The 13,621-nt window shown below is 36.7% G+C and overlaps 1 protein-coding gene across 1 annotated transcript; it reads left to right on the forward strand.

Moving 5' to 3' along the window:
- The first annotated feature begins 9,958 nt into the window (after positions 1-9,958).
- Positions 9,959-11,326, forward strand: LOC138324393 (uncharacterized protein DDB_G0283697-like). Its single transcript, XM_069269461.1, has one exon. It carries the CDS (start codon positions 9,959-9,961, stop codon positions 11,324-11,326), a length of 1,368 nt encoding a protein of 455 aa, XP_069125562.1.
- Positions 11,327-13,621: the final 2,295 nt, after the last annotated feature.

Consider the following 13,621-nt stretch of genomic DNA (forward strand, 5'->3'; position numbering starts at 1 on the left):
AGCCTATGTACATTTATGTACCGTATTAGAAAAAGTTGTAAAAAAGAACATAATGATTTTGTGTGTTTGATTAAATTAGCGTCCTATTAACAGCAAGGTTCATGTGTTTGTTTGTTCGTTTGTTTATTTTAACGTCCTATTAATAGTCAGGGTAATGTAAGGACGACCTCCCATGTTTGTTTGTTTGTTTGTTTGATTAATTAACGTCCTATTAACAGCATGTATGCGGTGCGTTGCGTGTATGAAGTGTTCGTAGCGTATTTTGGGAGACTGCGATACATTCCTTTTGTGTCTTCTTGTAGAGTGGAACTCTTGCCCTTTTTATAGTCCTATATCACTGAAGCATGTCGCCGAAGACACCAAGCAACATACTCATCCGGTCACATTATACTTTCAACGGGAAAACCAATCGCCCCACTCCCGTTGTGCTGAGCGTTAATCAGGACAAAAGATTTATTTTAATGTCAACTGAAAAACACATGGACATGTATGTCTGGGTTAACCTGTAAACAACATTTTAAAATAAAATAAAAGTAATTTATGGAACTTTTCATACAAGTATGTCATATTAAAGCTAATATTTGCAGTATGATTGTGCTTAGAACTTCTAACCGTTACATCTGAAACTAGAACTGTCGCCAGAGTGGACAAGTAATACATACCCCCGCTGCACAACTTAAGTAATAACTCCATTACAACATTATATAACCCTATATAGTTTACTAATCTCTGCGTTATGTCAGGTTCTGTGTACCATATTTAATTAAAATCTGACAGGTAGTTTAGGAGGAGTTTGCCGGACAAATCTGTGTCTACAGACATACAGACGAACAACTCGAATCCATTATGCCCCTGTATTCGTTGCGGGGGTATGACTATGAGAATAATACGTGCCATAGCCTTACTGTATTCCTGGGATATCCTGACCGTAAAGTAGCATTTCGGTGCTATAAAGCAACTTAATTCTACGGCAAGTTCATTTTGCTTTTCCGTACGTCCTAAACATTTGCAACGATTTTTTAGAGAGTTCCTACATTTTGAGAATCCATTTTTTATTTGCGCGTAAATTCGTGGCAATTTATATTCACGATTTCTCTCTGATTACGAAATTGAAATACACTCTACAATGTCTGCATATATGTAGTCTGGATATATATCCTTTTATAAACATTCGAGGTCATTTAAGGTTTGTTGTTTGTTTGATTAATTAACGTCCTGTCAACAGCCAGGGTCATGTAAGGACGGCCTTCCATGTATGCGGTGTGTATCGTGTATGTAGTGCGAGGTGCGTGTTTTGGGAAACGACGATATGTTCGTGTTGTGAACTCTGGCGCTTTTTATAGTGCTATATCAGTAAAGCATCCTGCCGAAGACGCTAAGCAACACACCCCACCAAGTCCATTATATACTGACAACGGGCGAACTAGTCGTCCTACTCCCCATATGCTGAGCGCTAAGCAGGAGCAGAAGCTGCGACTTTTTATAGACTTTGGTGTATCTCGGCCAGGGGACAGGGCTCAAAATATACCTCACAGGGGCGAGCGCTCAACAGAAGAAATGTGGTGTCAAGGGAGGCGTTAAGAAGATGGCTAGCTAGGATGTTGATAAAGGATAAGATCCTTAATCTAGCTGCCGTTTACGATCATGCAATAGAGGCAGCGCTTAGGTTGGGGGTAAGGAACTTAGAGGCAGTCCTTTGATTTTCATATCATGAATAGTTGCTGTTGCAAGGGACTGTCATTTTTGACATTAATATTGTTTTTATGATAAAATCGTTTCTCGTCTTTGCATCTATAATAATAATTGGTTATTTTTAAAGTGCCAGGTTACCATAAAGGTACCGTGTTAGGATAGACTTGGTAATCCATTTCTTATCTCGGGGCTTGGAGTTTCACGGTCAATCGTATTTCAATTCTTTGGACTTTAGGAACGACGAAAGTGGTAGAGAATATGTTGTAATCAATCACGAGACTAAACAAAAAAGTCAACAGGGAGGCTACGAATATCATATTGAGAAATTATAATTCCTTGGTAGAAATATCGGCAGTTGTCTCGCGTGAGACACGAAATCGAGCCTAACAAGTTTGCAGTTCGAATAACGTGTCTGTCAAACACCGTGTCCGATCGGCCGACGTTAGCCTTTCACAATTATACCAGCAAAATACATAAATCTGGGTTCCTAAAATATTTCATCCGAAAAGCACAAGATGTTTAAACATATCTACTTGGCATGTGTTCCGATATGATTTGTTGGTTGTTTGATTGATTAATCAACGTTGTCCTATTAACTGTCAGGATCATGTAAGGACGGCCTCCCATGTATCCGGTGTGTAGCGTGTATGCAGTGTGCGTTGCGTTTTTGAGAGCAGGCATGGGCAAAATTACATGGTAATGTAATTAATTAAATTACAATTGCTTTACTAATGTTATTAATTGAATTTCTTTTGGCATCATTCATTTTATTTGACAATGTTCATTATACTTACATCATATATAATACCATAAATACAATCTAGATACCAAGTGACAAACGTGCATGCATACATCAGTGAAATATTATCCTGAAATTCTTACTATATCTCATTTTGCTGACAATATCATTAGTTTTAAAACCAATGAACCTCAATATTACTAATTCAAAGCTTATTTTTATAAATTAGTTTTACAATATTGATCAACCAACGATATTACTCTACATCTAGTAATAATACAACAGGTACATGTTATAATCAATCATGTATTTTTGTTGTTATCACAAACACAAAATACGAATGTACATCTTCTAAGTTTGTGTTTACATTTTATGAACATCAATTCTTCAAATAAAGTATCACTGAATATACTATTACTTGAATTTTAATGACAATTACATGTAATTGATTTTTCTTTAATTACAAATTACATCCAATAACATGAGGGCCTGTAATTAATTGTAATTAAATACAATTACCCCAAGTATGTTTGATAGACTCCGGTATATTCGTGTGGTGTCTTCTTGTATAGTGGATCTGCTGCCCTTCTTGTATCAAATCGTACACATACTAACTAAAGCCATTATTATCTATACCAGGACCGATGTAGTATATAATCAATGTAATCAAAACAATTGTTGGGTGAGTGGTGACAAACCATTTTTACAATAATTTTTTCTGCCAATTAAAGCTACAAATGTATCTATATATATATGGCGAATGTCATTGTTAATAACTGTCATTTGGAATTTTTTTTTTACTTTTATCGTTGTTCACAAATTAATTACTAATATGATATTCATGTTATTAAACATTTTTATAAAGATCACGCTAAAGCTTTCCAACAATCGTGTGACGATATCGTTTAATAATATATGACTAAAATACTCACAGGACTAACATCTGAACAGATGGCGCCTTTTTACGGATACACTTGACAAAGTGATTATTATGTTTTAAGTAATAACAGATAAACATGAAACAATGTACTTAAAAATTAATAATGTCATTACAATATATTTCTATTTCATTACTGAAATCAATTTTCCTCACCTAGTTATTCTGTCTATGTATTTTTTAGATTAATATGTGGGTTCATGATTATGCCTGAAAGACAAAATTGATAAAGAGCACGATGTTTATTCCATCTAGATATCTACAAAATACGAATTTTATAAGATGGTTGGTTATCACCTATTGAGCTTCGCTGAGGTCAATATGGTGTTATACCGCACAAATGAATCAAACAAGAGAGCATAGTCCGAGAACATTACTTTATACCATATAACCGGTTGTTTTCGCGGTTCGCCCGTTGTAAGTATAATGTGACCAGGTCGGGTGTGTTGCTGAGTGTCTTCGGTGGCATGCTTTGGTAATACAGCACTATAAAAAGGACAAGAGTTCCACTATACAAGAAGACATCACATGAAAATACTGCAGTCTCACACACACCACGCACTTCACACACGCTACACAACGCATACATGGGAGGCCGTACTAAGCAACACACCCCACCCGGTCACATTATACTGACAACGGGCGAACCAGTCGTCCCACTCCCTTTATGCTGAGCGCTAATCAGGAGCAGAAACTACCACTTTTATAGACTTTGGTGTGTCTCGGCCAGGGGACAGAACCCAGAGCCTACCTCACAGGGACGAGCGCTCACCAGAAGGCCAAAAGTGAGGCGGTGTCAAGGGAGACGTTAGGAAGAACAAAGTTAGTGAGGAAGGAGAGAAAAGATAAGATCTAAAATAAAGTCGCCTTTTACGCATGCAGGTACAATTCTAACACCCTACCTGCAGCGCCAATGACCCTGCCTGTCAATAGGACGTTAATTAATCAAACAAACAGCTTTCAAGTGTAAACCCTACATATAGAAATAGGAGCCGATCAAACCCTGCTCATTTAACTGTTAGGACGTAATTATATTAAACCAAACCAAATCATTGCGCGAGGTGTTTGCTTAAGAGTCTGCTGTATTCATTTTAAAACAGAGTTAGAGAATCGTCATTTTCATCACAAGACACAAAATAAACAGCAAAAAACATAAACTTATTTTGATGATTAAAATACATATGTATTTCATTTTACATATGAATATATGTTATAAGAACACACGTTTTCTTATTTTTACCAAAATGTGCAAATTCACACAAGATGAAAACAAAGATACACTGGCTCCTGTTCACCATTTCCCAGAAGACGTGAGTGGGTGAAATTTATTGATAAAACTTCTTAAATAAAAATTCAAATTTTATTGAGAATTTTTTTTTTCTGATGCGTAATGAAAGACTACTTGCCAAAGGAAAATAAATGAAGTGTACGTTCTGGAAAATGATGATAAAGGGAAATAAATCTTATAAATTTATCAGCACAAAACGATATAACAAATATTGCGCAGTCTTCCAGATGCATGAATTAAGCTTAGTGTTTAGCTGCCTTTTATGTTGACTGATGATATCGATAATAAACTAGAGAATTATTGAAGAAAGGTAATGTAGAAGTTATCATAGGGAACTAGAATAATTCAAAAGGTGAAAGGAAAACTGTCCGATCATGCCCGAAATCAGCGTCCTATGATACCTTTCTCTTTTCAGTCAGATATCACCCAGTTCGGAGTTCAATATTCCAAACGTCATTATATATTTCGATACGATGATTAAGCCCGAGAGGTTTCGAATACTGAAAACAAAAAAGGTAACTCCAAAGGGTGCTCGGTGAGTTAGTTAAAGTGAGCAGGATCTTCGTGTTGACGTATGAAAGTATCCAATAATACCCCTTAATTACTCTTTTATCAATTATTTATATGTCCAAAACCATGATAAGGTTTGTTGTACTTGGACTAAGTAGAACCAAGAACAAATAAAACTCACGTCTCTCGTCTACTTCATTTTAAACGTCGGATTATTGGTACATGTTCGATAAGTATCGATGATCTAATCCTACTTTGGTCGTTATGCTAAATTCTCTTTTTTCTCATTTTCGAGATTTTTCATCTATTGCAAATAAGATAAACTACATGTTAGCCGTCATGTTGATTGCTTTCACGTTATAGTATACATGATACAGTAAACACAGAAAGTGGTGACATAACTATATTTGGGCGATAGAAGTTGTATACTGTAAAATAGTAACGGGTAGAGCGGATCAATGAAGAATGTTTCATCTGTATAAACGATTTGTCTTCCATACTTCATTATATGAATATATATGAAAGCAAAGTTGTATTTTTTCAGGCGACATTGGGCAACAGGTGACGATATTATGTCACAGAATTAAATTTCAATAGTTGCTCAAAAGCATGACGAGCTAATAAAAACTTTAATTTTAATACACATATATGAATTGTTTTAATAATAACAGACATACCAACAGAGATGATAATCTTACTGTGCCTAGAAATAGCCTACTATAATATTTATACTTCAGGTTCCAAACAAAGAATGTCACCATTCAACGTACACCGGACGTTAAATATTTAGTAGGACATTGCATCAAAAATCAACACACCGAACAGCCAGGCACATATCAACACAGACAATCTGTATCTTGTCACAATGTATAACCTGGAACCATGGATTGGAATGTATACCTATAACCAAAATGATTTGTTAACTCATTTTCCCTGACATTTTGTAATGGACTGGTCTTGTCTTTGATACAGAAGAGTCTAAATGTGTCTTCATGGGGAAAAAGTTCAAGAATAATCAATAAATCAACATGTAACTGTTAAACTGTCTCTTTCATTCAGAGTTCTCATTGAAGTTGGTCAGTAATTTATAAATTTAAATTTTTAATCTATGAAGCGTATTTGTTTCCATCAAACCTGTGAACTCAGAGGAAGTGTATTGGAATTGTAGTCATTTTAACCCTGTTTGGCCCTGCCCCTCTGGTCCCCCAAGGGTCAGCGAGGACCGATATGCTATATCTCAGGCTAATATTTCTAATCAAGTTTGACTCATTTCCTATGAAAATTGAGCAAATAATTTTCATAAATATGTTTTTCCTATGTAAACTAAAGTAAAATTGACCCCCTCTCCATGGGGAAACGTGAGACCCCAGGGTCATATAATTTACAATCTATATAAAACTCCTTATGACCTTTCCGTCTATAAAGAGTATTTAATTCTACCACTTCCAGAATTTTAGATGATTTTTGAAGTTTTAGCCTATTTGATCCCCTTTGGCCCCGCCCCTATGCACTCAGGGAGTTGGCAAGGACCAATATGTATATGATGTTAAAATGCTTTCTCAGGCTTATAATTCTAACAAAGTTTGACTCAAATTTCTACGAAATTGTGCAAAAATTGCTCATAAACGTGTCTTCCTATATAAACTATAATACAATTGACCTTCTCCATTTCTAGAATTTCAGAAGATTTTTGAAGTTTTAGCCTATATGACCCATTTTGACCCCGCTACTAAGGCCCCGAAAATTTGTTAATAGGATTCAATGACCATCTCATACTGATAATTATGACGACAATTGACTCATTTTCTAATACAAATGACAAAATAATACTCAACAATGTGTTTAATTAATTTAACCTCCTCCCCAGGGGGAAACGATAGACCCTAGGGTCATATAATTCAATTTTTTTTTTGTAAAGGACTTTAAGACTATTCCATTTATGAAAAGCATTTGATTCTACCATTTCCAGAATTTCAGAAAATATTTTTGACGTGTTAGCGTATTTGACCCATTTTTATCCCGCCCCTAAGGTTCCGGGGGGGGGGGTCAATCATGGAAAATTTGTTAAGATGATTCAATGGCCATCTCATGCTGATAATTCTGACAACATTTGACTTATTTCCTATTACCAATGACCAAATAATGCTCAAAAATATATATAAAAACTCTAGTAAAATTAACCACCTCCCCAGGCGGAAACGAGAGGCTCCAGTATCATATAATTTATAGTTTCTGTAAAGGACTTTAAAACTGTTCTATCTATGAAGAATTCAAACGCATCTGTGAGTGGAGAAGATGGTTTTTTGAAATTTTAGTCAATTTTACCCATTTTTGTCTCTCTCAGAGCCCCCTGTAAGAATGGGGACCATATAATTTACAATTTTGATTGGCCTTATTCATTAGAAGGTTTGTGCAAAATTTCATTGAAATTGCTTCAGCAGTTTTGTTACCGGTACGGCAGTTGTATTTTCATAACATGCAGGCAGATAATATAAACAAAAACAATTTTCTTCCCTTCTTCTCTGTATTCAGTTTTCCTCAAGCGCTTTCCTCACGCAGATGTACATAATAAAAAACCCAAAACGGTAACGAATCCAAAATTATCCGGAAAACCAATTATACAACCATCCTAAACAAATATTAAGAACATAACAAAACCTGACTCGGAAATACATGATTTGCATTACTTTAGAAATAATATAGATTTATTGTAACATTCTTAGGATTCAGAAATAAACTAGATTGATAGCAAAGAGTCAATTATATAATAGGAACGATAAGTAAAGGGGAATAAGTCTGATGAGCTTATAGCAAATCAACACACATAGAATGTAGTATATAACATCCTGCCCGCCTGAATGCCAGGCAATACAAAAAATTGTGTTGACGGCAAAAGATGGGTGTAGAGTTGCGAAAAGTTCATATAGAGCAAAACCTCAATTTGAAAACTAATTAAAAGTGAAAATCAAGTAATGCATCAACATTAATAATATTGCAAGAAAACTGATACATTGTAAAGTAAGCAATATATAGCACTGAATATTAATGACTAGAAGTAAAAAAATAGCATGAATGGTTTTCAGATATTAAAAGATATTAACCATGTCATTTTTATTTGTACTGTAAAGGTATATATGAACTATAACCAGATAGAATTTATGTGACAATAGACCATGCACCAAATGTGACTCTAGGAGCAACCAAGACTCATGTAACTACAGAACCATTTAATTACTAGAAGATAGGTATGTTGATATATCCGATACACTCTCTGAAACAATAACCCTCACTCACTATCATCAACAATATTTAAAAAAAAATACCTAAAATATGATATCATTTAAAAGCTCAACAATAAGGTAATTTCCAGAGACATCAATAGCAAGGACACACATGTCAAAATTCTAAACTCATAAGCAGACTTGAATTGACAGTAAAATTTTAATATCGTTTATTTCGCCTTTGGTGTGTAACGAATATTGTTCTCTCATATTTATCAAAATATATATCAATCTCACGTAGAAGTTAGAAAACTATTCGGGTTTTTGTGGCGATTGCTGTTTAGCATGTCCGAGTGGGGCACCGGATGGATCCGCCTCGACTCAGGTACGATTATAAGAGTTTTAAGTATATTCAGTCAAATTCGCAAACAGTATATATACCTTAGGTCTTAATTAAGTAATTAATCCAATATTTCCATGGGTATTTTCGTTGTAAACACAACTTTTACGTGATTCTGTGACTCGTCTGACTGTTGTCATATTCCGCGAGAATTCGGAACTCTCTAGTGCGGGAGGCGGGATACTAAGTTTAGTAGCGCGAGCTCGTTGTCACGGGCAACGTTTTTCACTATAAATAGCCGTGTAGCGGCAGTTTCAAACACAGTCAGACTCAGTCAGACAAGCACTGTCATTTTATATTCACAGAGCGATCTAATAGTCCTTGTTCACCATGGCAGATTCAGAGTGCAATATGGTACATAATTAGATCAGTGAATTAACCAATACTGGTAACGAAAGGTTTCCATTGACAAACTTCTGATACATATTGGAACCAGTACCGGTTCCAGGCGTGTACCCGATCTGGTTCAAGATGGAACCCGATCTGGTTCAGCACCGGTAGATTACGTAACCCGATCTGGTCATAGAAGATGTCTATACCGATCCGGATATTACCGGATTTTTAAATACCTAGCTTTTTAAATATATTCTTCCAGTCTTTGGGTATATATATATATTTAATATTATATAGCAAAGAGGTAAAATTTAAAAGTATCAAAAACATGTCAATGTCCATGGAGATCGTTCTGAAACTGGTATTGGTATGTGTGTAGCTTATAGGAACCTACATGTATATTATGTAACAGCAACCATCATGTACCCTATAAGGTTGTTCTATACGCTGGAGATGTAACCATCATAAATCTGGCATAATATTTCATGTTTTAATAAATAAAACAATTTGGATGTAAAACTCTGTTTTTGGTTTTCTTTCGGTTCAGTGCTAGGCTGGGAACGAACTAAAAATTGTATGTAACGGTACAAAGCGGGACCCGACCACAAGAGTGGCTATCACAAGGTGTATATCTACATGTATATGTAGAGAACTCAAATGTGAAAGGACCATAAGGGTCGAAAACGTTACATTGGCGTCGTCGGCAGGATATAGGTGGAATTAATTTCCAAATATCCACTCATTCCCAGCGTCTAGTGTACCGAAAGAAGTTCAATCCAGAAAAACAAAAACAAAACCAGGAAAACATTCAAGTTTTATTTTAATACAAATATAAGCTATGGATGACTCCGATTCAGAAAGTGAGGTTACATTTCGGAAAGATGATGGTTTCTCCAGTGTAGAGAACAACACTGTCGGGCATAGTGTATCTTCTGAATCTCAGAACCATGATTCTCAATCTGAAAATATACAAAGTATAGAACAAATCAGTAGTGATATCATGAGGGAACTGGGAAAACAGTTGGATTCATTTAGCCAAGAAATATACAGAAACCTAGATGAAATTCGATCCGAGATGAGGCAGCAAATTTCTGAAATAAGAACAGATGTAAATGGGCTGGTTAAACGGGTAGATCATTTAGAAAAGAAACTAGAGGGAGATAATGGTTTAGGTCAGTCTTTCTCCAGGGGAGACAACTATAACAATTCCCGAGTCCAAGACAGAAATGAAAACCACCAGGAACCCGATCACACACTTTTTAGACCAATGACATCAAAAAGCAACACAAGGCTTAAACCACAAACATATAATGGGTCAGAGGATTTCGAAGAATACTTATCTCAGTACGAAATCATTGCCCAGATAAACAACTGGGATTACAAAGAAAAATCTTTGTACCTAGCAGGAAGTCTCAGTGGGAGTGCTCGTACGGTCCTCACCGAGTTGAGTACCCAAGACAGGCAAGACTATGATAGCCTGGTAGACATCTTGAACATGAGGTATGGTTCTGTTGAAAGATCGGAAATGTACCGTGCAAGGTTACAGACAAAGGTCCGAGGTAAAGAGGAGTCTTTGTCGGAATTAGCACAGTCAATCCGTAAGTTAACACGGCAAGCATATCCGACAGCAGATTCTTCACTGATAAATATTTTGGCTCTGGATCACTACATTGATTCAATCCAAGACTCTGAGTTAAGATTACGGCTACGTGAGTTAAGGCCCAAAAATATAAATGAGGCCGAAACACATGCTGTTCGATTAGAGGCTCACCGTTTAGCTGACAGGCAACGTGGTAAAGCAGTGAAATCTGTTCAAATCACTGATAAATCACCAGCTGAAGCCTCTATGTGTCAGGAGAACAGACATCCAGTCACAAATGATGGTGAAGTTCTCGACATTGGGTCACTAACTAGGTGTATGTTCAACCTTGACAGGTCTACCAAATTGTTGGTAAAAGCCTTGAACAATCAAGGAAACAAACCAGCTAATCAACCCCAAAGGCAGCCAAGTGTTTGGAATAACAACTCCAACAGGCAACATGGTCCAACAAATAATGGTCCAAGCAGGGGAGATAACCGTAACAGACAAAATCATTCATTTAGGCAAGGAGCACATCCCTTTCCTAATGGTAATCAAAGGGGAGACAATTTCCAAAATTGTCAACCAAACTATCGGCACCAGAACCAAGCTTCGGGAAACCGTTAGAAGCTGAGTTCGAGGGTCAGAAATCGGCTAAGGATGGGGAGAGACCCACTGATATGATAATAAACTGTGTAAATAAAGATAGTGAAGGCCTATACACTTGTGTCAAGATTGAAAACCAAGAGGTTTCATTATTGGTTGACACAGGGGCCAATGTCACTATTTTAAATCACAAGTACCTTCAAAAGTTGGATTCCAAAAATAATCTCCAAATACAGCCAATACGCTTGAATCTGGTAACGGCTACTGGAGAAAGGAAGCCATTTGTAGGAAAATGTCGGTTGCCAGTCAGACTTGGTCCTCTTACTGTAGAACATGAATTCTTTATAGCTGAAATAGAACAAAATGGGATATTAGGCTTGGATTTTATGACAAAACATTCAGTAAACATACTCTTGAACAAGAACTGTTTAATGGTTAAAGGTGAAGTTGTCCCATGTTTTAGATTCCAAGATGGAATCGAACCTATGTCTAGCAGAGTTTCAATTTTCGAAGATGTTGTTATTCCAGCAAATAGTGAAACTATAGTTACTGGTAGACTTGTAGATCCAATATGTCGAGAGAAAACAGCGCTTGTAGAGCCTACACCAAATTTTGTGCAAAGACACGAGGTGTTATTGGCTAAAGCAGTGGTTGACCCGAGTAGGGGAATAATACCTTTACGTTTTCTCAATATTGGTAATGAAAGTTGTAAATTGTACAAAGATTCCATTGTGGCCACTATAGATAGAGTAAGCCAATGTATGGAAGTACAATCAGAAGAAATTTCTGTTAATAATATTAGTACAGGTAAGTCTAAACCTGATCTGGACAAAATACCTGAGCACCTAACCAAGTTATTTCAAGAGTCATGTTCTGAAATCTCAGATGAACAATCAGAAGCTTTGAAAAGTTTACTGATTGAATTTCAGGATTCATTTTCCAAGCACTCCAATGATCTAGGGTTAACAGATCTGGTGGAGCATAGAATAAACACTGGTTCAAACCCGCCAATTAAACAGCAACCAAGGCGAATCCCTTTAGCTAAAATTAATGAAGCAGAAAAAGAGATAGAGGACATGGTTGCAAAAGGCGTCATTGAACCTTCAGATAGCCCTTGGTCAAGTCCTGTTGTTTTAGTAGAGAAGAAACATGACCATAGCATACGGTTTTGTCTCGACTATCGAAAACTGAATGATGTGACTATAAAGGATAGTCATCCTCTCCCAAGAATAGATGCAACCTTAGATGCACTTTCTGGTGCAAGCTGGTTTTCAACTGTAGATCTAAAAAGTGGGTACTGGCAGGTCAAAGTAGCGCCTGAAGACCGCCCAAAAACAGCATTCTCCATACCTGGAGGAGGACTCTGGCAATATGTAACAATGCCATTCGGTCTCACCAATGCTGGAGCCACATTTCAGAGGCTTATTGAGAAAATATTAGCAAAACTATCATGGAAAATCTGTATGGTATACCTGGATGATATCATCATTCTATCAAAGACTTTTGATGAACATCTCGGGAACCTGCACCAAGTATTCGGTCGACTCAGGGATGCCAACCTGAAAATGAACGCAAAGAAATGTAAACTACTGCAAAAGGAAGTTACGTTCCTTGGCCATGTGGTAAATGAAAACGGTATCGGTACCGATCCTGGGAAAATAGAGGCTGTAAGGAATTGGCCTGTTCCCCAGTCAGTGAAAGATGTTAGACGTTTTCTTGGGTTATGTTCTTATTACAGAAAGTTTGTGTTCAAGTTTGCTGATATCGCCAAACCATTACACAAACTTACAGAACAATATCAAAGATTTAACTGGACATCAGACTGTCAAATAGCATTTGATAAACTCAAACGAGCTCTAACCAGCTCACCAATTCTGGCTTATCCTAAGTCTGAAGGACTTTTTATACTGGACACCGATGCATCAAATGATGGCTTAGGTGCAGTATTATCTCAGCTACAGAATGGGGAAGAAAAGGTTATTGGTTACTTCAGCAAAATATTTTCAAAAGCTGAAAGAAAATATTGCGTAACCAGAAGGGAATTGTTAGCAATAGTCAGTTCAGTTAAGCACTTTCATCATTACCTGTATGGTCAATACTTCAAAGTAAGAAGTGACCATGGTGCTCTAACATGGCTTATCAATTTCAAAAACCCTGAGGGTCAGATAGCTCGGTGGTTCGAGTTTCTGTCCTCATATCAGTTTAAGATAGAATATAGAGCTGGTCGTGCTCATGGGAACGCAGATGCTTTGTCACGTAGGCCATGTTGGGAAGACCAATGTAGCTACTGCGCTCGAGCCGAACAGAAATACAACC

This window comes from Argopecten irradians, chromosome 5, assembly GCF_041381155.1.
Source record: "Argopecten irradians isolate NY chromosome 5, Ai_NY, whole genome shotgun sequence".
Classification (NCBI taxonomy): Eukaryota; Metazoa; Mollusca; class Bivalvia; order Pectinida; family Pectinidae; genus Argopecten; species Argopecten irradians.